The sequence below is a fragment of the Chiloscyllium plagiosum genome, unplaced genomic scaffold (assembly GCF_037043375.1).
Source record: "Chiloscyllium plagiosum isolate Xiang-an unplaced genomic scaffold, Cpla_swu_hap1 HiC_scaffold_5, whole genome shotgun sequence".
Taxonomy (NCBI): Eukaryota; Metazoa; Chordata; class Chondrichthyes; order Orectolobiformes; family Hemiscylliidae; genus Chiloscyllium; species Chiloscyllium plagiosum.
The window spans coordinates 13336037-13363516 of record NW_028270143.1 but is presented as its reverse complement, the minus strand read 5'-3'; the positions used below and the strand labels follow the sequence as shown (position 1 = coordinate 13363516).

The window sequence follows — 27480 nt, the reverse complement described above, 5'->3', positions numbered from 1 at the left end:
AAGCGCTGCACCTTTTCTGGGGTATTTTCAGTGTTGGAGCAGATTTCCTCAAATTCTGGGATCAGTAATTGCCGTTTTATAAGCTGTTGTATTGTTCTGGAACTTTGGGGGAAAATAAAGAAAAAAAAAGATTAAAACAATGGTACTTTAAAAAGGAAGAGAGACAAAGCAATGACCATATTGGAAGTGAAAACAACCAGAGAAATAAATTTGCAAAGCTGTCTGATACAGCAGTGAACCTGCACAGCTGAATGCATCTGCTGTTTAGAAACAAGTATCTCTGGATAAACAGTGAAATTCAAAAATGACCTTGCAGAAACCTGTGGTGGGTGGAGAGCACAGGAGAGGAGCAACTAAGTGGCTCATTTTAAAGTGTAACCTTACATTTCCTTATAAATCTACAATAGTGAGAAGAGTGGTTTCTTTTTTAATTATGTTTTCTTGAGATCTGTCTCTTGATAAAGTTTTAAAAATGAAGTTTTATAGCATAGATAATAAGTTAGCTTGGAGCAGTGTTTTTAGAGCAGTCAGACCGTGCTATTTTCTGGGTCTGTGGATGGTTATGGTGCAAAGATGGCCTTTAATAGAGTGATGTGCTCTTCCTGTCAAATGTGGAAGATTATGGAAAGTTTCTATTTTACTGATGACTATGTATGCAAGAAGTGTGTTTGGTTGTGAATCCAACCGATTGTATGGATCAGTTGGAGCGGGGATTAGAGGAAATGAAGAACTTACAGGCACTGTGGGGGTGGGAGGGGCTGGGGGTGGGTCCGGGTGGGGGGTAGGTGGAGAACTCAGGGAGTTAGTGTGGAAAGAGACCAGTCTGAGACTGATGCAGTTGAGAAAAGAAGTGAGTCAGCAAGAACTAAGCAGAGAACAAAGTAGGTCTAATACATTAGAACAGAATTTATTTCAATGTAAGAGACCCTATAGGTGAGGCAGATGAACTCATGGCATGATTGGGAACGTGGAACTGGGATATCGTTGTGATTAGAGAGGTGTGGCTCAGGGATGGGCAGGATTGACAGTTTAATGTTCCTGGGTATAGCTGCGATAGGAAGGATAGAAAGGGGGACAGGGAGGAGGGAGAGTGGCGTTTCTGATTCGGTTTTACAATACAGCTATATGAAGGGAGGATATTCCTGGGAATACATCCAGGGAAGGTATTTGGGTTGAACTGAGAAATAAGTAAGTAATGATCACCTTATTGTGATTGTACTATAAACCCGACAGTCAGCAGGACCTGACCTATTCTTGGGAAATTAGGCAGGGCAGGTGATTGAGATGTCAGTGGGATAGTCCAGATCTAAAAGTTGAAGTTCTAAATTGGAGGAAAGCTAATTTTGACTGTTTTACTCAAGAACTTTCAAAAGTTGATTTTTTTGCAGTGAAAGGGATGGCTGAAAAATACAAAGCCTTCAAAATTGACTTAACAAAAGTCTGGATACAGCATAGAACATAGAACATAGAACAATACAGCACAGAACAGGCCCTTCGGCTCACGATGTTGTGCCGAACTTCTAACCTAGATTAAGTACCCATCCATGTACCTATCCAAATGCCGCTTAAAGGTCGCCAATGATTCCGACTCTACCACTCCCACGGGCAGCGCATTCCATGCCCCCACCACTCTCTGGGTAAAGAACCCACCCCTGACATCTCCCCTATACCTTCCACCCTTCACCTTAAATTTATGTCCCCTTGTAACACTCTGTTGTACCCGGGGAAAAAGTTTCTGACTGTCTACTCTATCTATTCCTCTGATCATCTTATAAACCTCTATCAAGTCACCCCTCATCCTTCGCCGTTCCAACGAGAAAAGGCCGAGAACTCTCAACCCATCCTCGTATGACTTCCTCTCCATTCCAGGCAACATCCTGGTAAATCTTCTCTGCACCCTCTCCAAAGCTTCCACATCTTTCCTAAAGTGAGGCGACCAGAACTGCACACAGTACTCCAACTGTGGCCTAACCAAAGTCCTGTACAGCTGCAACATCACTTCACGACTCTTGAATTCAATCCCTCTGCTAATGAACGCTAATACGCCATAGGCCTTCTTACAAACTCTATCCACCTGAGTGGCAACCTTCAAAGATCTATGTACATAGACCCCAAGAACCCTCTGTTCCTCCACCTGACTAAGAACCCAACCATTAACCCTGTATTCCGCATTCTTATTTGTTCTTCCAAAATGGACAACCTCACACTTGGCAGGGTTGAACTCCATCTGCCACTCCTCAGCCCAGCTCTGCATCATATCTAAGTCCCTCTGCAGCCGACAACAGCCCTCCTCACTGCCCACAACTCCACCTATCTTCGTATCATCTGCAAATTTACTGACCCACCCTTCGACTCCCTCATCTAAGTCATTAATAAAAATTACAAACAGCAGAGGACCCAGAACTGATCCCTGCGGAACTCCACTTGTAACTGGGCTCCAGGCTGAATATTTACCATCTACCACCACTCTCTGCCTTCGACCGGTTAGCCAGTTTTCGATCCAATTGGCCAAATTTCCCTCTATCCCATGCCTCCTGACTTTCCGCATAAGCCTACCATGGGGAACCTTATCAAATGCCTTACTAAAATCCATGTACACTACATCCACTGCTCTACCCTCATCCACATGCTTGGTCACCTCCTCGAAGAATTCAATAAGACTTGTAAGGCAAGACCTACCCTTCACAAATCCGTGCTGGCTGTCCCTAAACAAGCAGTGTCTTTCCAGATACTCATAAATCCTATCCCTCAGTACCCTTTCCATTACTTTGCCTACCACAGAAGTAAGACTAACAGGCCTGTAATTCCCGGGGTTATCCCTATTCCCTTTTTTGAACAGGGGCACAACATTCGCTACTCTCCAGTCCCCTGGTACCACCCCCGTTGCCAGTGAAGACGAGAAGATCATTGCCAACGGTACTGCAATTTCCTCTCTTGCTTCCCACATAATCCTAGGATATATCCCGTCAGGCCCAGGGGACTTGTCTATCCTCAAGTTGTTCAAAATGTCCAACACATCTTCCTTCCTAACAAGTATCTCTTCTAGCTTACCAGTCCATTTCACACTCTCCTCTTCTACAATATGGTCCCTCTCGTTCGTGAATACTGAAGAGAAGTACTTGTTCAAGACCTCTCCTATCTCTTCCGACTCAATACACAGTCTCCCACTACTGTCCTTGATCGGACCTACCCTTGTTTTCGTCATTCTCAGGTTTCTCACATACGCATAAAATGCCTTGGGGTTATCCTTGATCCTATCCGCCAACGATTTTTCATGCCCTCTCTTAGCTCTCCTAATCCCTTTCTTCAGGTCCCTTCTGGCTATCCTGTATCCCTCCACTGCTCTGTCTGAATCCTGTTTCCTCAACCTTATGTAAGCCTCCTTCTTCCTCTTTACCAGACATTCAACCTCTCTCGTCAACCAAGGCTCCCTCACACGACCATTTCTTTCCTGCCTGATAGGTACATACATATCATGGACACGTCGTATCTGCTCTTTGAAAAAGTTCCACATTTCCACCACATCCTTCCCTGACAGCCTATGCTCCCAACGTATGCTCCTCAAATCCTGCCTTACAGCATCGTAATTTCCCTTCCCCCAATTATAAAATCTATCTTGTTGTGCGCACCTATCTCTCTCCATAACCAAGGTGAAAGTCACAGAATTGTGGTCACCGTCACCAAAATGTTCACCCACTAACAAGCCCACCACTTGTCCCGGTTCATTACCGAGTACCAAATCCAATATGGCCTCCCCTCTGGTTGGACAATCTACATACTGCGTTAGAAAAGCTTCCTGGACACACTGCACAAACACCGCCCCATCCAATCTACTTGATCTAAACAGCTTCCAATCAATATTTGGGAAGTTGAAGTCGCCCATGACTACGACCCTGTGGCTTCTGCACCTTTCCAAAATCTGTTTCCCAATCTGTTCTCCACATCTCTGCTGCTATTGGGGGGCCTATAGTAAACACCCAACAAGGTGACTGCACCTTTCCTATTTCTGACTTCAGCCCATACTACCTCCAGAGGCAGATCCCCCTCAAACTTCCTTTCTGCAGCCGTTATACCATTTCTAATTAGCAATGCCACCCCCCCCCCCCTCCTTTTTTATCACCCTCCCTAATCTTACTGAAACACCTGTAACCAGGAACCTCCAACAGCCATTCCTGTCCCTCATCTATCCACGTTTCCGTGATGGCCACAACATCGTAGTCCCAGGTACCGATCCACGCCTTAAGTTCACCCACCTTATTTCTGATACTCCTTGCGTTGAAGTATACGCACTTGAGCCCATCTCTGTGTCCGCAAGTAATCCCTGTCAGTGCTACCTTCTCCACAGCCTCCCTACAGTCTTGGGCATCCTGACACACAGCTAGCTTACTTGCTGGACTACAAGTCCGGATCCCATCCCCCTGCCAAATTAGTTTAAACCCCCCCGAAGAGTGCTAGCAAACCTACCGCCCAGGATATTGGTGCCCTTCTGGTTCAGGTGCAACCCGTCCTGTTTGTACAGGTCCCACCTTCCCCAAAATGCAGTCCAATTGTCCAAATATCTGAAGCCCTCCCTCCTACACCAGCCTTGCAGCCACGTGTTCAAGTGCACTCTCTCCCTATTCTTTGCCTCACTGTCACGTGGCACCGGCAACAACCCAGAGATGACGACTCTGTCTGTCCTAGCTTTTAGCTTCCAGCCTAACTCCTTGAGCTCTTGAATGACCTCCCCACCCCTCTTCCTACCTATGTCGTTGGTGCCAATGTGTACCACGACTTCTGGCTGCACACCCTCCCCCTTAAGGATTCTGAAGACACGGTCTGAGACGTCTCGGACCCTAGCACCCGGGAGGCAACAAACCATCCGTGAGTCTCGCCCATGTCCACAGAACCGCCTGTCCGTCCCTCTAACTAGAGAGTCCCTTATAACTAGCGCTCTCCTCCTCTCCCCCTTTCCCTTCTGAGTCTCAGAGCCACAGACCCCTTCCATGCAGCTTACACCTGCAACGCTGTCCCCCCCAACAGTTCCCAAAGCTGTATACTTATTTTTTAGGGGAACGACCACAGGGGAACCCTGCACTGCCTGCTTCTTCCCCTTCCCACCTCTAACTGTTACCCAGCTACCTCTGTTCTCCGGCGTAACTATGTCCCTGTAGCTTCTATCAATCACCCTCTCAGCCTCTCGAATAATCCTCAGTTCATCCAACTCCAGTTCCAGTTCCCTAACTCGTTCGGTGAGGAGCAGGATCTGACTGCATTTCCTGCAGATGAAGTCGGCAGGAGTATCGGTGGTCACCCCTACCTCAAACATCCTGCAGGAGGAACATTCCACCGCCTGCGCTGCCATGACTGTACACTTTCTCCAAAAACAAGAACACTGAGTCAATAACACTGAGTCAATTACCTGTGGACTTTAAAGTTCGGTTAGAGGAGGAGGTTGGGAGGGAGGCCCTACGGAAGTAGGACCTGGGGTCTAGAACACACCCACTCAAATACTAATCACTTACCTTCCCGCCCAGCTATGCGCTCCAACCTCACTTCCGCTGCTCCCACTCAAATGACCGTTGGTGATTAAAGGGTGAGTATTTATACTCACAGTTCTCCTTCCCGGCTGCCCCTCTGTTTGCCGTCACTTCCTCTGTTGCTCCCGCTCTTTTTGTGAAGAGAGAAAAAAAAACACCGCTGCCCGCTACAGGTAAGTAATTTTGAAACAAACCGTCTTACCTTAGCTGTAGTCTCCCGGGTTCGCCTTTACTCGGCCGCTGCTCCCACTCAAAAAAAAATTTTAAAAATTAAAAAAAAGATGTTACTGTTGGGGTGAAGGGCAAGGCTCATAGGTGAAGAGAATGCTGGATGACTAGAGAAATTGCGGCTATGGTCAAGAATAAGAAGAAGCATATGTCAAGTTTAGACAGCAGGGATCAAAATGAATCCCTAGACATAAAGGCAGTGGGAGTATATTTAAGAGGGAAATCAGGAGGGCAAAAATGGGGCATGAGATAGTTTTGGCAAATAGGGTTAAGAAGAATCTAAAGGGATTCTACAAATACATTAAGGAAAAAAGAGTAACTAGGGAGATAATAGGGCCCCTTAAAGATCAGCAATACTAAACGAGTATTTTGCTTCCGTGTTTACTGTAGAGAAGGATATAAAATACATAGAATGTGGAGAAATAAATAGTTGACATGTTGAAAAATGTTCGGAATTGAGAGGTGGTGGTTCTGGACGTCTCAAAATGCATAAAGGTAGATAAATCCCCAGGACCTGATCAGGTGTCCAACAACATTCTGTGGGAAGCTAGGGAAGTGGGCACCTTGCTGAGATATTTGTATTATCGATAGTCACAGGTGATGTTGTAAGACTGGGTGTTGGCTAATGTGGTGCCACTATTTAAGAAAGGTGTTAAGGACAAGCCAGGGAACTGTAGGCCAGTGAGCCTGCCGTTGGTGGTGGGCAAGTTGTTGGAGGAAATCCTGAGGAACAGGATGTACATGTATATGGAAAGATAAAGACTGATTAGGGATAGTCAGCATGGCTTTCTGCATGGGAAATCATGTCTCATAAACTTGATTGAGTTTTTTGAAGAACTAACAAAGAGGATTGATGAGGGCAGAGCGGTGGACATAATCTATATGGACCTCAGTAAGGTGTTCGACAAGGTTCCCCACGGGAGACTGGTTGCAAGGTTAGATCTCATGGAATACAGGGAGAACTAATCATTTGGATACAGAACTGACTTGAAGGTAGGAGACAGAGGGTTGTGCTGGAGGGTTGTTTTTCAGACTGGAGGCCTGTGACCAGCGATGTGCCACAAGGACCGGTGCTGGGTCCATTTCTTTTTTGTCATTTATATAATGATTTGGATGTGAACATGAGAGGTATGGTAAATAAGATTGCAGATGACAAAAAATTGAAGGCATAGTGGACAGCGAAGAAGGGGTGGCACAGTGGCTCAGTGGTTAGTACTGCTGCCTCAGTGCCAAGGACCCGGGTTCGATTCCAGCTTCGGGCGACTGTCTATGTGGAGTTTGCACATTCTCCCTGTGTCTGTGTGAGTTTCCTCTGGCTGCTCCGGTTCCCTCCCATAACCCAAAGGTGTGCAGGCTAGGTGAATTGGCCATGCTAAATTGCCCATAGTGTTCAGGGATGTGTAGGCTAGGTGCATTAGTCAGGGGAATTGTAGAGTAATAGGGTTGGGGAATGGGTCTGGATGGGATACTCTTCGGAGGGTCGGTGTGGACTTGTTGGGCTAAATGGCCGGTTTCCACACCATAGGAATTCTGTGAAAAAGGCTACCTCAGAGTACAACAGGATCTTGATCAGATGGGCCGAGGAGTTGCAGATGGAGTTTTATTTAGCTAATTGTGATGTGCTGCATTTTGGAAAGGCAAATCAGGGCAGGACTTGTATAATTAATTGTAAGATCTTGGGGAGTGTTGCTGAACAGGGACCTTGGAATGCAAGTTCATAGTTTGTTGAAAGTGGAGTTGCAGGTAGACGGGACAGTGAAGAAGGGGTTTGGTATGCTTTCCTTTACTGGTCAGTGCATTGAGTCATGTTGCGGCTGCACAGGACATTGGTTAGGCCTCTTTTGGAATACAATGTGTAATTCTGGTCTCCCTTCTTTCGGAAAGATGTTGTGAAACTTGAAAGGGTTCAGAAAAGATTTACAAGAATGTTGCCAGGGTTGGAGGGTTTGAGCTGTAGGGAGAAGCTGAACAGGCTGGGGCTGTTTTCCCTGGAGCGTTGGAGGCTGAGGGGTGACCTTATAGAGGTTTATAAAATTGAGGGGTATGGATAGGATAAGTAGACAAAGTCTTTTCCCTGGGGTCGGGGAGTCCAGAACTAGAGGCCATAGGTTTAGGGTGAGAGAGGAAAGATATAAAAGAGACCTAAGGGACAACTTTTTCACACAGAGAGTGGTGCGTGTATGGAATGAGCTGCCAGAGGAAGTGATGGAGCCTGGTACAATTGCAACATTTAAAAGGCATCTGGATGGGTATATGAATAGGGAGGGTTTGGAGGGATATGGGCCAAATGCTAGCAAATGGGACTGGATTAATTTAGGCGATCTGGTCAGCATGGACAGTTTTGTCCAAAGGGTCAGTGTCCGTGCTATACAGCTCAATGATTCTAAATAAATAGCTCAGCAGTACAAGTCATAGGAATAAAGTAGAAAAACAACAATACAAAAAGTTCAGAATATCAGTCTTTCTGACCCAGTCCATGCTGGCACCGAGCCTCAAGGGAGACCTCTACCGCCTCACCGCTGCCGCCTGCACTGGAACCATCAACGTATGAGTTGCCCCACATTTGGTGCTGTCTCCTCGCCACTGGCTTCATTTCACTGCTGCTGCTGCTGAACCCACACTCACCCCGCAACCAACAGGACCTGACTCTGCTGGAAGGCCATGCCACCGCCAGGCCATGAGTCCTGTTTCAGCTGCAGATGTTGCCTTGCTGGCGCTGCCACCTTGAATGGTTCCCTGCTGCTGGGGCTGCTGTCCCTGATCTCTGGAGGACCTTTGCTGCTGCCGCCAACCTCCTATCACAGGGAGAACGTCCCTGCTGTCACCGCCTCACACTGCCTGGAGAAGGCATGGTCGCCACTCTGCATGCAGCCCGCTCTCGCTGCCACACCGGTGCTGCTGACCAATCCGCTACCAAAAAAGGGAAAAGAAGACCATAATTAAAGGAACGAGCAAAAGCAAAAGTAAAACAAACAAAGAAAGCAGATGGCATGAGCCCGCATACAGCCCGAGTATTTCACCACAATCTGCCCTGGCATTTGACCCCCATCTTTGACAATAGTGTTGCTCTCTGAGCTTTATATCTATCTCCTTATTGAATGCTGTTACATCACGTTTGAAATTCCCCATTCTTTGTCCAGCTTCCAGCAGGGTCTATTACAATAAAATTGAGCAACTGAAGTAAAGGTTAATAATCAATTGTGTGCCAAGAGACATGGGGGTGCCTTACAATGTGGCACTATCAGTCCAAAAAAGTGGAGGAAGCAGTTTAGGGTTACACATGTAAATCATGGCTGTTGGAAAAAGAGTAACCATGTACATGATAGGGTAGGTTAGCTCTCAGTTAAACTGGATGCAGAAACAATTATCCTTACTGTTGTTATTTAAGAGAGTAAAGAGTGTACTGTGCCTAAGGAACACATGAGAAGGTCAAATAAACCTCTTCTTGACCGTTTACTACATTGAAGGATGAAATGAAATGTGACCTTTTCTGTCAGCCATACGGGTAATTTTCTGAGAAGTATGTCAAAAGTAGCTCTTAAAACAATCTTACATGATGACTTTATAATCAAATTAACCTTTCCAGCTTGCAGTTGTAATGAACTTGAAAACCTTCCATTCCCTGCCCCATAGAAATAAAACCCTCTTAAATGTTACAGGCAAAGCAAATGCTGCAATGTTTATTTTTTGACCAGTCCATTGAACTGAAGCGGCAACAGAAATCAACAAGTTAGTTCTCAAGAGAACTTTTGAGGAAGAAGTAGTGATTACTTGTCAAATGTGTTTGAGAGAAATGAAAATTCTGAGGAAATAAAGTATTATTGCAATAAACAGACCAATGGCTCCCTATTCTCAGAGCATTACCAACAGTTTTACGAATGTGGAAAATCAAATTCCTCATGAAGTTATGATAAAAGTTGAATTTCCTTTTTTCATATGAAATGACTAGCCTATAAATTCTGTCATTTCAAAGATCATTTCATAGTGAAATAACATGGTTTGGATATTTTTCAAACTTAAAAATAATCATTGCAAAACAACAGATTGGAGAATGTGTTATGATGTTCAAAATGTGTTCAGAATATTTGTTATATTAACACTCTGTGCTAATAGTATAATCCAAATTCTAATGTTACTTTATCAGTAGACAATTTCAACAATGTGATATTGCTTGGATTTTCTGACCCCTTTTCTGGACAGAGGGGAGGTAGAACGGAGCAAAAAAATTGCATGTGGTGATTTAAAGTTAGCATGCTGGGTTTAGATTCAAATGTGACATATTGAGTATCACTGAATGTCAGTGATCAATGTTGCTAAGCTATTCTACTCAAGGAAGCCATTGACATTTGCATCAGGTTACTACGTCATGGCAAGTTAGATGTGCTACTAATCTCTGAATCTGTCTTCATAGATCTTGGCAACTCAAGCAGTTGAGTTCAGTTTTACTAACACACTGTATGCCCTCCTTGATGGTTACTCTTGCTCACATCTTCATTGTCATGGGATGATTACATTCCATGGAATAACCACTAACCTTCTCTACACCTTGCATACTTCCAATATGTAGATGATGCCTTTGTGATTTTAGAATCTGCAGCTGCATTAAAGAAATTCTTTATACCTTCAATAATTTTTATCCTTTAGTCAACTACCATTGAAATGAAACAATCGACGTGCTCCTTTTTCTTAATATGTTAGTTGAGAAATCTGATGGCGAGTTCTCTATTACTATTTACCAAGCGTTTGCATTCATGGTCAATAAATACCTTGAAATTTCAATGGTTTCACAAACTATCAGATTAACCTTATTGACAACTTAATGAACTTAGACCTAGCCTTCTGATCACCATGCAATCCTTATGTCAAGAAAATGGATATTAAATTTATTCTGCCGTGGCTCAGTGGTTAGCACTGCTGCCTCAGAGTGCCAGGGACCTGGGTTTGATTCCAGCCTCAGGCGACTGACTGTGTGGAGTTTGCACATTCTCCCTGTGTTTGCGTGAGTTTTCTCTGGGTTGTCTGGTTTCCTCCCACAGTCCAAAGATGTGCAGGTTAGGTTCATTGGCCATGCTAAATTGCCCATAGTATTCAGGGATGTGGAGGTTTGGTGCATTTGTCAGTGGAAATGGGATGTGGAGGTTTGGTGCATTTGTCAGTGGAAATGTAAGAAATTGGGTCTGGGTAGGTTAGTCTTTGGAGGGTCGGTGTGGACCTGTTTGGGCCAAATGGCCTGTTTTCATGCTGTAGGGATTCTATGATTCTGTTCTGATGATGGCTACTCTGATCAAGGGCTCATGCCTGAAGAAGGGCTCATGCCCGAAGCGTCGATTCTCCTGCTCCTTGGGTGCTGCCTGACCTGCTGCGCTTTTCCAGCAACACATTTTCAGCTCTGATCTCCAGCATCTGCAGTCCTCACTTTCTCCTACTCTGATCAAGTCAACACCATACATTGCCAAAACTAGTGAAAGTCCCTCTGCCACTATGTTTGCCACTGAAGTGTGCCCAGCCTATCTCAGATTTCCCTGGAAGGCGAAGGTTTCTCAAAATTTTGATCAACAGGTGAAGCTAGTTGTCTCAAGCTATCATTTTGTCGTAAACACACACTTGTCGTATTGTCTAATAACAGATACTGCCGTCAGCCAAAAAGATGTTCTGCCTACCAAGCAGATGATTAACATGATATACAAGTTTCATTGTCAATGTAATGCCAGATATATGGGCCATATATCTCAATGACTAATAGATTACATCAAACAGCAAGCACCAATCACTGTCTAGGGCCAGCCTGTGCTTGTAAAATTCCAAACACAGCATTTGGCACAAGATGTGATTCTGTTAAATAAGCTCGACTGTGCTGTGAATTATACCAGAAACCAATTTAAGATTCAGTCAATCATGCAGTACGTTAGAAGCTACGCCTAATTATATGCAGGACATTGATCCATTTAGGCAAAAGGAGTTTGCTCATTTTTGAAATTAAAAAGTGGGATATGGAGACTGCTAATCTCTGTTGTGTTCTTTGAGAGTCCTGACCCATCAGATTCCACCTTTCTAGTCTTGAGTTAATTTGTTGGCTAAGTTTTATACTGAGCAGATGTAGCTGCACTTTTATGCCATCTAAGGTCCAACCAGTTAGTACCCTCTTCTCATGGTGGACAAATTGATGTTCACTTTCAAAGTTTGAGTTTGTTTTTTGCATTCCAATCAAGGTGACTGCAAGACAAAAAAAAACCTTCAGCTTCGTACCTCTTTTTAGCAATATCTAAACTCATATTACCAACAGTAGGTAGCAAATATCTAAACTCATATTACCAATGGTAGGTAGTAAATCAAATGGGAGTGGCACAGGCTTTTGAAAGAAAGGTACCTAAGAGTAGTTACGGTGAAATTTTGAAATACATTATATAGGGGATGCAAGGCATAGTGATATTGTCACTGGACTAGTAATCCAGAGACACAGGCTAATGCTGTGGAATGTGGGTTGAAATCACATTTGAATTCTATTAATGCATTTTGGACCAAAGGTTTGGTCTAATGATGACTATGAAATCATTGTCATTAAAACAAATCTTGTTCACGCAGGTTCCTTAGGGAAGGAAATCTGCCATCCTTACGTGATCTGTCCAAAGTGTGTCTTTAGACTTCATAATAATAAGAAAAGTCAATCCATCAGAGTTGGCTAAAAGTAATAATTATAACAGCAACAAACAGTGAATATCATTACTTATGTCAATGATTTATACCGATTTGCAACATAAAGAAGAAATAACCAGAAGCAGAATTGCAGTTGGAAGTCTAAGATGAAGTATTTTCTAACCACTTGTAGTAGAAAGATGACCTAACAATAACAAAGGCACATCAACAGATCAGGCAAGTTGAGTTCAGGAAGTAATAACAATTGGTGATTTGGAGTGATGGAGAACTATAGCCCTAAAGCCACAGACTCAGGTCATTAGTCATATAAAAACAACATGGCAAGAAGAGTGTGCATCAACTGCTCCAACCAACTGTTATTGATGTCTGGGAAAACCAGCTATGAAAATTATCCCAGCAATTAGGCCAAGTAGGCCAGAGGGCTTTTACTGCTCCTCGGATGCTGCCTGAACTGCTGTGCTCTTCCAGCACCACTAATCCAGAATCTGGTTTCCAGCATCTGCAGTCATTGTTTTTACCTTGACTGCAAATCATTCCTAAGCTGTGTCACAAAAAGAAGCATGCATAGAATAAGACTGAAAGAAACCTAAAGAGATTGTTAGGTCCATGAAAGAAAGCAAATCGATCATGTGGAAGTGATTTTTTTTTTCTTGTAAAAGATCGGGGAGTGTTGGCTGAAAAAGTATCTCCTCCAAATCAGAGAGAATGTTGGAGTAACTTCACAGAACTGGCAGCATCAATGGAGAGAAGAACAGAGTTAATGTTCAAGTCTGGTCTGACTCTTTATTAGAACTAAAAAGAATCCCATAGTAATGAAGCCCAATTTCCCAATTGCTTGCCAGTTCAATAAATCACTTTACTCTAGGGACGGCATGGTGGCTCAGTGGTTAGCACTGCTGCCTCACAGTGCCAGGGACCAGGGTTCGACTCCAGCCTTGGGTGATGGTCTGATTGGAGTTTGCACATTCTCCCTGTGTCTGTTTTCTCCAGGTGCTCCAGTTTTCTCCTACAGTCCAAAGATGTGCAGGTCAGGTGAATTGGCCATGCTAAATTGCCCGTAGTATTAGGTGCATTAGTCAGGGTTAAATATAGGGTAGGGGAATGGGTCTGGGTGGGTTACTCTTCAGAGGATCGGTGTGGACTTGTTTCGCTAAAGGGCCTGTTCCATACTGTAGGGAATCTAACCTAATCTAACGCAAACTTTTCTGTCCTGGGCCTACTGCAGTATTCCATTGAAGTAGAAACCAAGTTTGAGAAACAACACCTGATTTTCCACATAGTCCTGAAGAAGGGTTATGCCTGAAATGTCGACTCTCTTGCTCCTAGGTTGCTGTCTGATCCACTATGCTTTTTTCAATGCCACGCTTTATCAACGCTTCAAGTGTCACCATTGAATTCAATAACTTCAGAAACTGACTGCCCTCCATTTTTCTTGCATTCTCTGTTATCACCGCCACCACCACACAACCCCTTCCCACCTCCCCACCCCACCCCCACACATACACACCCCTACACACACACACACACGCTGTCTCACACCTCCCCCTTGTTTATTTCTCACATGGCAAGAACTAATTCTATAAAGTGAAACAAAGAACTTTAGGTGTTGGAGATCTGAAACAAACATAAGCCACACCCAAATTGTCACCATTGTCTTACTTGACCAGGCCATAGAAAGAGACACTGGCAATAGTTTAACCTGAGAGTCATCGTGCCTTAGACAAGGGGACTGATTGAGAAGGTGAATCCTTCATGGTGACTGAGAAAAATCCACAGAGCCCAGAATCCCATCATCAAGTCACCCTTTATTTACACATGGGAAGTCCTTGGCACTGATCTAGCTTCCTCAGAGTGTCAGGTGTCTGACACTTGTGTTTTTATTTGTCAGAGACAAAGAGACTACAGATACTGGAATCCAATCATTTACCAGCCAGGACTCCCTGATTGAGGCTGTTAATCTTGTCTAATCAGGGAACTCTTATTCTACGAGGGCCACATGACTGACCTCATTACGATGATTATATCCCTCCCCGTCTGAGTCAGAGGACATAAGCCAGTTCTTTTTTATGTAGCTCCACCTGGGACACTTCAGCACGTCAGGTTCCTTCAACTCTGCCTCAGAAATGGCCAGCGTGCAATGCACAGAAGCTCGTCTCATGCCCTGAGCGTATTAGAAGAAATTAATTGTCTTCAGACGGCAAAAGCAGTGTCCATCACAAACTCAGAGGTCTCTTCAACACTTGATGAAGAAGGAGAACCTATGGGTTCTGGCAGCCCTACTGACTATTCTAAGGAGCCGGGCATGTTTTGATCTCGCCCTGTTTGCACGTTCGCACCTTTCCATGCTTGTTCAGGACTGTTGCACCTACCCGAACTTTATAAGTCACTGGACCTGACCTCACCAACCATGCCTCTTATCCATTCGGGGCTATTCCTGTGGTTTCTACACCAAACTTTGTACCCTGAAGCAAACTATCTCTCTCGCTTAGGAGAGTCTTGTGTCTGGCATTGGCATCCCTGATGTTATTTCACTCTCAATCCAGGTCCAAGAAGGTCAGATCTAACCTGGTGTGGAATCTTCTCTTCAACAGCAACTCTGTAAGATCTGTCCCTGTAGTTGCATGAGGTGTGGTGCTATAATCAAGTAGGAACCAGGATAGTTTGGTATCTAGGAAATTTGTTGTCTGTTTCTTTAATCCTGCCTTCAAAGTTTGGACTGCAGTTTCTACCAGATGATTGGGTGATCGATGGTAAGCAGCTTTCCTTACATTTACAATGCCATTTGACTTTAGGAAATACTCAAATTCCCTGCTGGTAAACGATGGCCATTACCTGTCAACAACACTGCTAGATGTCTGTGTATTGCAAAAGATGTGCTCAGTTTTATTCTAACATTGTCCCCTTATTTGATGAATGAACTATATGCACATCAACCACTTTAGATTAGATCAGATTAGATCCCCTACAGTATGGAACAGGCCCTTCAGCACAGCAAATCCACACCACCCCTCCGAAGAGTAACCCATCCAGACCATTCCCCTACCCTATATTTATCCCTGACTAATGCACCTAACACTATGAGCAATTTAGCTTGGCCAATTTACCTAACCTGCACATTTATGGATTGTGGGAGGAAACCCACGCAGACACAAGGAGAATGTACAAACTCCACAGAGTCAGTTGCCCAAAGCGGGAATCGAACCCGAATTCCTGGTGCTGTGAGGCAGCAGTGCTAACCACTGAGCCACCGTGCTGCCCCATCACAATGACTAAGGACATTGAGCTCATTAAAGGATTTATGTAGTTGTCATGTGACCAAGTCCAGGGTTTACTCAACCATTCCCACCAATTTTGGGGGAGCTACTGGTGGTAATTTTTGTCCATGTTAGCACTTTAAGCACTGCCCCACCAATGTAGCTATATCAGCGTTCAATCTAGTCTACCAGCTGTAACCTCTCGCCAACATCTTCATTTTGGAAATGCCTGGATGACACTGGTGGACTCTAAGTGTCTAGTGGTGACCTTTTTAGGGATAATCATTCTTACTCCTCATAATAATATGCCAACCTCTACTGTGATTTGATCTCTGAGTGCAAAAGGGTTTCTGTTCTGTTTGCTGCAGCTGTTTGTTTCCCCCATCACCCTCAGCTGTTTTCAGTTTTGCCAGAGCCGGATCTTTCTGCATTCAAAGTCTGATAATTCCAGTCATAGCTGACAATATATCTCGAAAATTTAAAAGTATTACAGACTCTTTCATTGGCAGTGCAACCAGTGGGATATCTGCCAGCGAGAGGGGGCTCAACGCATCTGCATTTGCTACTTGGCCTCCCGGATGGTATTCCCTCTTTAATTAGACCTAGCAAGGATTTATGGTTCATTATCATTTCAAATTTATCCAGAAACCTTTAGTGGAAATTGGGGCTCCAAATATGACTGTCAAATCTTTCTTCTTGATGTGGATGCATTTATGCTCTGCGTTAGCCACAGTCCTAGATGCATTTGCTATTGGGCATTCCTCTCCATTGGGCCACCCTTGAGCAAATATTACCTGTGCCATATGGGGAGACATCACATGTCAATACAAGGTCTCATTTGGGATCGTAGTGTGCCAACTGTTTCTTCACTTCCCTGAAAACTATGGCTTGGCTATGCGACCATTTCTAAGGCTGACCTTTTTTAAGAGTTGATGCAAAGGCACCCGGATAGAGGCCAGGTTATGTATGAACTTTCATAATTGACGAGCCCAAAGAAAGACCTAAGCTCCGGTACAGACACGGTGGTGGTGGTGGTGGTGGTGGGGGTGTGGCTATGTCACCTATTGTGCCCTCACTTTATCTTCTAAACCTTGTAACCTGGTCTTGTCAATGCTGTAGCCCAAGTAGATCAGTTGGGGTGCCTGCTACATACATTTTTCTCTTCTTAGGTGTATACCTGCTTAAGAAAAACATCTAAGGCTGATGTCCAAGTTATGGAAGTGCTCCTTATTGGTCTTCGTTCTTATTAGCATGTCATCTCGATAAATGACAACCTTGGTATAACATTCTCCATTGTCCACTGAAAAATTGCACATGCTGATGATACCCCAAATGTCAGTCTTGTATATTGGTAGAAACCTTTAAGGGTATTAATTGGAGTGTACTTATAGGAATCCTCAGCTAACTGCAATTGCATGTACACATGGCTCATGTCCAGCTTGGTGAAAGACAGGTCCCCTGCTAGCTTTGTGTATAAATGCTCTGGGTGAGGGATTGGGTATTTATCCAACTGCAAAAAGTGGTGCACTCTTCATTTAAAATCCACAAAGGTGAACCAACCTGTTAGGTTTCACAATCAGTACTACTGGTGCTGCCCATGCTGCAAACTGGACTGGTTTGATGATTCCTTCACTTTCCAGCCTTATCATTTCTGCCTCTATTTTTGCCTATAGGGCAAATGGCACTGGGCAGGCCTTTCAGAATCATTGAATACCTTCCTGGTCAACATGTATGGCGGCCTTGGCCAACTGAGCCAACCGACCTTCTACTCGCAACAACTCAGTGAATCTGTTCACCGAGCTGGAAGTTTTTGTTGCAAACGTTTCGTCCCCTGGCTAGGCGACATCATCAGTGCTTGGGAGCCTCCTGCGAAGCGCTTCTTTGATGTTTCCTCCGGTATTTATAGTGGTCTGTCCCTGCCGCTTCCGGTTGTCAGTTTCAGCTGTCCGCTGTAGTGGTTGGTATATTGGGTCCAGGTCGATGTGTTTGTTGATGGAGTTTGTGGATGAATGCCATGCCTCTAGGAATTCCCTGGCTGTTCTCTGTCTGGCTTGCCAGTGCTTGGGAGCCAGACAGAGAACAGCCAGGGAATTCCTAGAGGCATGGCATTCATCCACAAACTCCATCAACAAACACATCGACCTGGACCCAATATACCAACTACTACAGCGGACAGCTGAAACTGACAACCGGAAGCGGCAGGGACAGACCACTATAAATACCGGAGGAAACATCAAAGAAGCGCTTCGCACGAGGCTCCCAAGCACTGATGATGTCGCCTAGCCAGGGGACGAAACGTTTGCAACAAAAACTTCCAACTCGGCGAACAGAACCACAACAATGAGCACCCGAGCTACAAATCTTCGCACAAACTTTGAACTCAGTGAATGAATGAAAGCAGAGATGCATTGAAATCTACAAAGAATCTGTCGAGACTAGGGAGTACTGAGTCAAAAGAGGACCAATATACATGATTCCATTCTGTATGAAAGAAGACACCTCAGTATCATTCAAGATTCCCCATGGGAGATTGGTTAGCAAGGTTAGATCTCATTTAATACAGGGAGAACTAGCCTAGATTCCCTACAGTGTGGAAACAGGCTCTTCGGCCCAACACGTCCACAACGACCCTCCGAAGAGTAACCCACCCAGACCCATTTCATTCTGAATGATGCACCTAACACGATGAGCAATTTAGCACGGCCAATTCACCTGACCTGCACATCTTTGGACTGTGGGAGGAAACCCACGCAGACACGGGCAGAATGTGCAAACTCCACACAAACAGTCACCTGAGGCTGGAATCGAATCCGGGACCCTGGTGCTGTGAAGTAGTAGTGGCTATACACTGAGCCACCATGCTGCCCCATCTGGGTACAGAAATTGGTCAAAGGTGGAAGACAGAGGGTGGTGGTGAAGGGTTGTTTTTCAGACTGGAGGCCTGTGAGCAGTGGATTGCCACAAGGATCGGTGCTGGGTCCTCTACTTTTTGTCACTTACATAAATGATTTGGATGCGAGCATAAGAGGTACAGTTAGTAAGTTTGCAATGACACCAAAATTGGAGGTGTAGTGGACAGCTCAGATTACAAAGGGATCTTGACCAGATGAGCTAATGGGCTGAGAAGTGGCAGATGGAGTTTAATTCAGATAAATGTGAGGTGCTGCATTTTGGGAAAGCAAATCTTAGCAGGACTTATACACTTAATGGTAAGGTCCTAGGGAGTGTTGCTGAACAAAGAGACCTTGGAGTGCAGGTTCATAGCTCCTTGAAAGTGGAGTCGCAGGTAGATAGGATAATGAAGAAGGCGTTTGGTATGCTTGCCTTTATTGGTCAGAGTATTAAGTACAGGAGTTGGGAGGTCATGTTGCGGCTGTACAGGATATTGGTTAGGCCACTGTTGGAATATTGCGTGCAATTCTGGTCTCCTTCCTATCGGAAAGATGTTGTGAAACTTGAAAGGGCTCAGAAATGATTTACAAGGATGTTGCCAGGGTTGGAGGAGTTGAGCTATAGGGAGAGGCTGAACAGGCTGGGGCTGTTTTCCCTGGACCGTCGGAGTCTGAGTGGTGACCTTATAGAGGTTTACAAAATTGTGAGGGGCATGGATAGGATAAATAGGCAAAGTCTTTTCCCTGGGGTGGGGAGTCCAGAACTAGAGGGCATAGGTTTAGGGTGAGAGGGGAAAGATATAAAAGAGACCTATGGGGCAGCTTTTTCACACACAGGGTGGTACATGTATGGAATGAGCTGCCAGAGGAAGTGGTGGAGGCTGGTACAATTGCAACATTTAAGAGGCATTTGGATGGGTATATGAATAGGAAGGGTTTGGAGGGATATGGGCCGGATGCTGGCAGGTGGGACTAGATTGGGTTGGGATATCTGGTCGGCATGGACGTGTTGGACCGAAGGGTCTGTTTCCATCCCGTACATCTCTATGACTCTGTGGGAGAATGGATGTTCTGAGGACCTTGGTATACCATCACAACAGCAAAGACATAACAAACAGCAGGGTACTCAGTGTGGTAAAAATAGAGAAGATCTTTGAAGTGCTTTAGGCTCTACAACCAAAGTTCCAGGCAACCACATGGCTGCTGATCTCCAATGTGATCTCTATGCAACCTTACATGGTTAGGTAGAGAAATCTCATCCTTCTGTTTCTGGTGAAGAGAACCTATTGCCAATTTTAGATTAGCCAAGAAAAGAGCACCCAGGGAATCATCACTGAACCACAAAGCTTAGCGAGCATCTTTTGCCGTCAGGTTCTCATTCAACCTGCCTGTCGGACCTCTTGGCCGCCTCCAGTGACAGAACTGCATTGGTGGCTGGAGTTATTGATGGGTAGGGTAGCTGGAGTAGAGCAGTTCTTTATTGGATAGCTAGCTTGAGTGAATGATGCATTTGGTTATGAACCAATACTGGCAACCCTTGAAAGATGGAAGTTACACATAGTACAGAATCAGCTGCTCAGCAGTTGGTCTCAGCATCTATCAACTGCTTAGTGGTAGGCCGCTGCAAGATTTCAGCAATTTGTGGACTAATTGCAATTGTCATTGCAATTGTCATTGCAATTTGTTTCCAGCCCCATCTTACCCTTTTTCTTTGAATCACTTAAAATTCCAGTTACTTTGTGGATCACTGATTATAATGGTTTGTCACCTAACATCATATTTCTGAATTTCTACATCTCATTACTTTGACAACATTTGACTGCCTTAAAAGAGTTATTGGTATTAGCACAAATAAATGTTGGAAACATGTTCAACATTTGTTTGAATAAAAGGGATTAGTCAAAATAATTCTTATCTTTGTACACTCCTGGCATGATTTTCATAAATTTCTCTTTTCCCAGTCTGTGGCTACTGTCTCCCAAATCCTGCACAAAGGAGTCCAGTCTAAGCCCTGACAGCTGCTGGTGTGATTTTCATGTACATAATTACTTCCATTTTTTTAAGAAATATTAATTTGTCTTCTATTCTAAATTTTACAACAAGCATCATTCAAAGTTTTCTTGAAAAGTAGTTACATTCATTTATTAAAGAAAATTATATTATGTGTTGGTGCTTATATGTACTTAAAAGTAAGAGAGAAAGGATAATACAACATGATAATACAACTGAAACAAATTTGATAATAAAAAGAAGGAAACAGTGTAAAAACATAATTTAATAAAGAATGGAGATTAATAGAGAGGCAGCAGAAAGTTAATGGTTAAGGTTCTTTTTCTTAAATCTGTATTTATACCCTTTCTATCTTCCTGTTGCAACGAGAAACAATTGTTTGTGGCTCATTATTTTTCAATCAGTATATAGATCAGAAGCATGCACCATAATCAAAGGTATGTGCTAGTGTAACATGACTTCTTGGAAGAAATTAGGCAAAAACCTACCTTCCTAAATATATAGCACTAAATTTAAATCAGTCAGAACACACCAATCTATATAGTTAAAATCATCACTATGGATGAAATCATATAGTGGTCTGGGCAATGTGGGCTCTGAAAAAAATGTGTGGCTGAATTGGACGAAAGGTCCAAGAGATCTCTATTAATGTTGAGATTATTTTGCCCTTGTTTTAATGCTTTTTATAAGCAAAGTGGCAAGATGCTCGGCAGCAATGAGTTGTCAGTTGGCAGGGATTAACGCTTGTGAAATGCCTTGTTGATGGACCATCTCCTTCCATTAATATTCAGACTCCTGTCTTTAAAACTCTCAAAACAAACTAGATATCAGGAAAACTAGGCATGGAGACCATAAGGATAATGAGGGAGGGCAGAATCAACTGCAACCGAGCACCCTGACTTCAGGTTGGGACAGTGTATGACTACACCTGGTATGGTCACTCATATGTCAGGCACTGAGTGGGAAAGGTGTCAGCATGTGTGAGGAATTGTATAAGAATGTAGCCTGTGGGGTTAGCAGAATGAGCGATTATGAAAGGGACATGGATGTTTGGGGCTCACTGACACACTTAGATTGAGGCGAGAAGCCACTGGCAGAGAAACATTGTCACTTTTCATCATTTTGGAATTGAAGGTGCTCAGTGAGGAAGAAAATGGCTAAAAAAAGCACCCTCTGAGTGGGCTGGTAAGTGAACTGACATGTAAGAGAGAGGGCTTTTGCCACCACCAGTCATAGGGCTTTTAAAGGGAAGAAACATTGCATTTAATTATAAGCAATATACAACACACAGGATGCCTACTTCCTAGACATCCTTCAGCATTGATCCCCTGTGTGTTGCACTTGTCTGGCACAGCCACTGCTGTACAACCCATTGACAGGCACACTTTGATACAAAGAGGAAATGGAAAAGCAGGGATGCTAAACAGGCGGACCAATGCTATCACCATGTACAGAAGCATTGGTCTTCCGTGTCAAGATGGTGCAGTAGGATTTCTGCACAGAATTTCATTCTTTGAGCCTCATCTGCGATCGCAAAGTGATACTGACTGATATAACAATATGTTTAGGGCTTATGCAGACACTGACAACCTCGTGTAAGTTAAAACGCAAATACATATCCATAAGTGAAGACTTATGTACCAGGCATTGTCATCCTGCATAAAAGTGCCCACGGTAAGTTTTCCTCCTCTTCTTCCTCTCACTATGCCACATTTCAAAGCTGGCATGGAGGGACCCACTGTTTGGCAATGGAGTCCATTGGCTCTGAATGTTTGGTTAGGAGACCCTGGGACCACTTGTGTCAGGGTGGTCCAGGCATGCTGAGATTCTTTTTGCCTGAGCATCCAAGTTCCAGAGGAGGGCAGGCAAAGTGGAAGTGGAGGCCCTGGCCATGTTTGCAATGTTCTGAGTGAAAACCGCCAAGGGGGCTCTATGTGTATTTCTGTGTTTACTGAGTGCCTCCTGAATCTACCCTGTCTCCTAATGCGGAGGGGAAACCGAGCCCTAGGTCAAAATTCACCTTCCCCCATTGCCCATGTGACCACATCCGCCTGGGGACTAATGGCTGGAGTGATGGAGTGCAGGTACAAGCACCTCACCAGCAGACCCTGAAGCTGCTGGGCCTGGCTGTCCATAGCAGATTCTAACCTGTCCATAATGGTAGATGGACTATCACATTACTCGCTGCACTGTTGTCAATTCTGTGCAATGCGTGACTCATAACTTGCAGTTTACATCTCAAAGCAACTCTAGAAACTATATGCAGTGTTGATATTTGAACTGTTGGCTGTTAGTGTGAGATCAGTTGACAATGCCTCTTCATCACTAATGAAAACCACTGGTTTCTCAATGAATGTGAAGGTACACAGCTACGCTGGTACCTGCCATTTAGTTGACCTCGGGTTATACGCCACCTTGTTCTCTAAGCAAGAATGAAATGTGTAAGTGAGTGTTCATGAATCATGTAGTTAATATTGTGTGTAATCTGAAACAACTTGAAACAGTGCTAGGTGTGTGAAGATGAGAATATGGAATGAATGTTACACACAAGTCTGCTTTGATAATGCAGATCATACCCAAGTGCATGTCTCTTGAGCTGTTCACAACAAACAAGATACTGACTGTACCCAACCTGCCCACGTTTGCCAAACTCTAGGCCCATTGAGCAACATTTGATGTGATTTTGTGTCTGAGCAATATTGGCTAAGTATTCCTGAGTGTGTTGAGAATTACACTGACCACCAATTTAAGATTATCAGACAGGCTGTTCATATGATGCATATTGGAAAGTCCATATATTAATACACAGGATCCTGTTTCCAAACAGAAGGAACATGTACACATACTGTGCCTGTTTCAATTGAATAAAATTGGTGGCAGCCATTTTCTGGTTCATTCCTCAGGGCAGTGCCTTGAACAAACAGAATCAACCTTCCTGATTTAAAAAAAAATTTTGGCAGTTATTGTCACTTATTATATAACTGGTTCATTCTCCAAAGTCATGCCTCTATCAACCAGCGTCTATTAGCCAACCACAAAACATATTCTTCTCATAGAGTATAAACATATTTGCACTCATTATGTTGGTACTCTTGTGAATTGTCCAGATAAGTGCAAGGTGACATGTTTCAACAAAATGCATCTTTTTTTCCAGCAATACTCCGGAGCAATATTTATGATAGTACGTAAGTATCTAGAACATTGAAAGTTCTCGCTTGCTGGTAATTGAGAAAAGTAAATACTACTGAATCTTTGAAACCTGAGAAAAAATAATAGAAAATGTTATTAATTTTGCCACTATGTGCTTACTCCCTGATGGTATAAAATTGCAGATTTCATGCTAAGCATTGACGTGGTCCAGGGTCTTTGCATCTAATGAGCTGCAGAGATTGGAGCACTGGGATTTCCAATCACATTTTCATAGCAAATAACTGTTTTTGTGAGTGATATATTTAAGCCCTAAGTTAGGAATGACTTATGTTTTGTTCCATTTTTTCACCAATACAAAGGAATATTATTTTCTTTCCAGGTATCCTTCTTCTTATTCATTATCTTTGTGGTTTACACCATGCTACCCTTTCGTATGCGGGATGCTGTTGTTGCCAGTGTGCTGACATCATCCTCCCATACTATAGTGCTCAGCGTCTGTCTATCAACCACATCTGTCATTAAGGACCACTTGGTTTGGCAGGTGAGCATTCAGAGATATTAGATGTGAAACCTAAATGCATGCCCAATTTATTTTTTAAAATGCAAACAGAAATGGAACAGAGTAAACAGTATGTGAAAATACTAATTATGCTGTTTAAATTTGTTCTCTTTTCAGTTGTCAATTATGTATCTGCTTTGAAACACTATTGTCCAGAGTATGCTTTAAACAGAAACACAATTCATGTCAAATTTACTTTAATAAAGCATGGCTTGAGTATTCTCGTCAACTGGAATATATCTGTTACAAACATAAGGCAATTAAGGTTTTTAAGTTTTGATGAAAAACACCAGATACAGTATGTGCAGTTAATAAGGGATTGTTGCTGGCTGTCAATAAAATGTTTTTCTTTCAACATCAAGATCGGTTTCAAAGTAAGATTGATGAGCAATGATAATAATACATTTTAAACAAACTTGATAGACTTCACGTAATATTGCTTCAGATGTATCAAAACGTAGAATGGAATATAAGCCAACTTTAACTTTGAAGCTTACCCACCGAGCCTTAATTACATTTTATAATAACTCACAAGGTAGTATGTCAAAGTGATGTCAATGCATGATAAAAAGGTTTGGCAGTTTGTGGCAGATCTATCATCAAATTTCTACTTTTTAATCACCTTTTCAAAACTGTAAGTGCTTTTTTTACTTATATCTGAGATTATTGTGCTGTAATACATATTATTTCAATGTGTGAAACAGTGAAATGGTATTTTTTTTCTGTAATTCTTATTAAACATCTGAGCCTCTGGCATAAACCTCCTTTGTGATGCAGATAAATTAATAATGGCTGTCCCTAAGCAGTTTACATGTGAGCCACAAATTTGATGAAATAAGAACATTGTCACCAATCCCTGGAAGTGCCAGATGGACAATTGAAATTGATTTAGTTGGTTAACATATATTAAATGAATAGCTTGTCTCTGTCTGAGTTGCAGGTTCTAATACGCTTTTTATTATTTCAAAAGCTACCTAAATAACTAACTTATAACCCATTATACAGATATTTCTGCATGTGTGGTGTCTTTTTTTAATGCTATTTCAGAGTTAGAGTGAAGCATTGCTGGTGACAGTTCAGTGTTTCCTCATATTGACTTGCAAATAATGACTTAACATCAGATTTTCTTTCAAACCCCTTTCAGGGTAACTTGCATATTTTAATCCACCGATTAACTTGGATGCTTCCTAATCTTGCACTGCCTTCAATGATGATTTCTCTGTAATTGAAATGAGTTCAGCTGTTTCAATAAGCAGAACATGAAAGAGATTGCTAGATTAAAGAAATAATGATGTGTATGCTTTCTGTGCACCCTAAGATTTAAATGCTAATATTGTCAAGGCGGGTGGAATGTTGCAAGCTGTTGTAGCTTCTATGAAGTTGGGAGGGAATAGACTAAGACTGCTGGAAAATAAGTGCACCTGCATTTGTTTGTTCAAAATTTGATGGCTATTGTGACTATGTTGGGTAACAACAAACAATTGCTACAGAAACTGGGAAGGAGCAACTAGTAAAATGACCATTAATTCTATCTTATGTTCATACTGTGGTCAAAAAGATGACAGATGTCATTGTTCATTATACCTCACATGACCTTTTTAGCATCTACTATGTACCCAGTGAGCAGAAGGGACAAAGTAAATTTCAGTTTACAAAAGCTCTGCTGCCCATATCCTATTATACACTAAATCTTGTTGACTGATCACCCCTGGGTCACTGACCTACGTTGACTGTGGCTGTGAGTTACCTTGATATTAACATTCTCATCCTTAGATTCAAATCCTTACATACTCTAAACCTTCATAGAGTCATAGAATCATAGAGATGTACACACGGAAACAGATCCTTCATTCCAACTTGTCCATGGCGACCAGAAATCCTAATCTAATCTAGTCCCCATTTGCCAGCACGTGGCCAATATCTCTCTCAATCATTCCTATTCATATACCCATCAGGATCCATTTTAAATGCTGTAAATGTATCAGCCTCCACCACTTCTTCTGGCAGCTCATTCCATACACGTACCACCCTCTCTGTGAAAACGTTGCCCCTTAGGTCCCTTTTCTATCTTTCCCCGCTCACCCAAAACCTATGTCCTCTAGTTCTGGACTCCCCCATGCCAGGGAAAAGACTTTGCCTATTTATCCTATCCGTGCCCCTCATGATCTCATAAACCTCTATAAGGTCACCCCTCAGCCTCTGATGCTTCAGGGAAAACAGCCCCAGCCTATTCAGCCTCTCCCTTTGGCTCAAGTCCTCCAACCCTGGCAACATTCTTGTAAATCATTTCTGAACTTTTTCAAGTTTTACACATCCTTCTGATAGGAAGGAGATCAGAATTGCACGTAATATACCAAAAGTGGCCTAACCAATGTCCTGTACAGCCGCAACATGACCTCCCAACTCCTATACTTAATACTCTGACCAATAGAAAAAAGCAGACCAAATGCCGCCTTCCCTATCCTATCTACCTGCAACCCTACTTTTGAGGAACTATGAACCTGCAGGTCAAGGTCTCTTTATTTAGCAACACTCCCTAGGACCTTGCCATTAAGTGTATAAGTCCTGCTAAGATTTGCTTTTCCAAAATGGAGCACCTCGCATTTATCCAAATTAAACTCCGTCTGCCACTCCTCAGCCCATTGGCCCATCAAGATGCCATTGTAACCTGAGGTAATCTGCTTCACTGTCCACTACACATCCAATTTTGGTGCCATCTGCAAACTTACTAGCTATACCTCTTATGATTACATCCAAATCATTTATGTAAATGACAAAAAGTAGAGGATCCAGCACCGATCCTGTGGCACTCCACTGGTCACAGGCCTCCAGCCGGAAAAACAACCCTCCACCACCATCCTTTGTCTTCTACCATCGAGCAAGTTCTGTATCCAAATTGCTAGTTGTCCCTGTATTCCATGAGATCTAACCTTGCCAACCAATCTCCCATGAGGAACCTTGTCGAACACCTTGCTGAAGTCCTTATAGATAACATCCACTGCTCTGCCCTCATCAATCCTCTTTGTTACTTCTTCAAAAAGCTCAATCAAGTTCGTGAGACAAGATTTCCCATGCACAAAGCAATGTTAACTATTCCTAATCAGTCCTTGCCTTTCCAAATATATGTAAATCCTGTCTCTCAGTACTCCCTCCAACAACTTACCCATCACCGACACCAGGCTCACTGATTTATAGATCCCTGGCTTTTTCTTACC

At 43.2% G+C, this 27480-nt stretch overlaps 1 protein-coding gene across 5 annotated transcripts in view; it reads left to right on the top strand.

Moving 5' to 3' along the window:
• adcy2b (adenylate cyclase 2b (brain)) overlaps positions 1-27480 on the top strand; it is a 627652-nt gene that overhangs the window by 271950 nt on the left and 328222 nt on the right. For 4 of the 5 annotated variants that reach the window (XM_087986815.1, XM_043689618.2, XM_087986814.1 and 1 more), the window contains exon 4: positions 24086-24247. The exons of the other annotated variant lie outside the window; for it this stretch is intronic. In XM_087986815.1, the coding sequence (XP_087842941.1) occupies positions 24086-24247 (162 nt within the window). The remainder of the gene's footprint in view (positions 1-24085; positions 24248-27480) is intronic. 5 annotated transcript variants of the gene reach the window in all.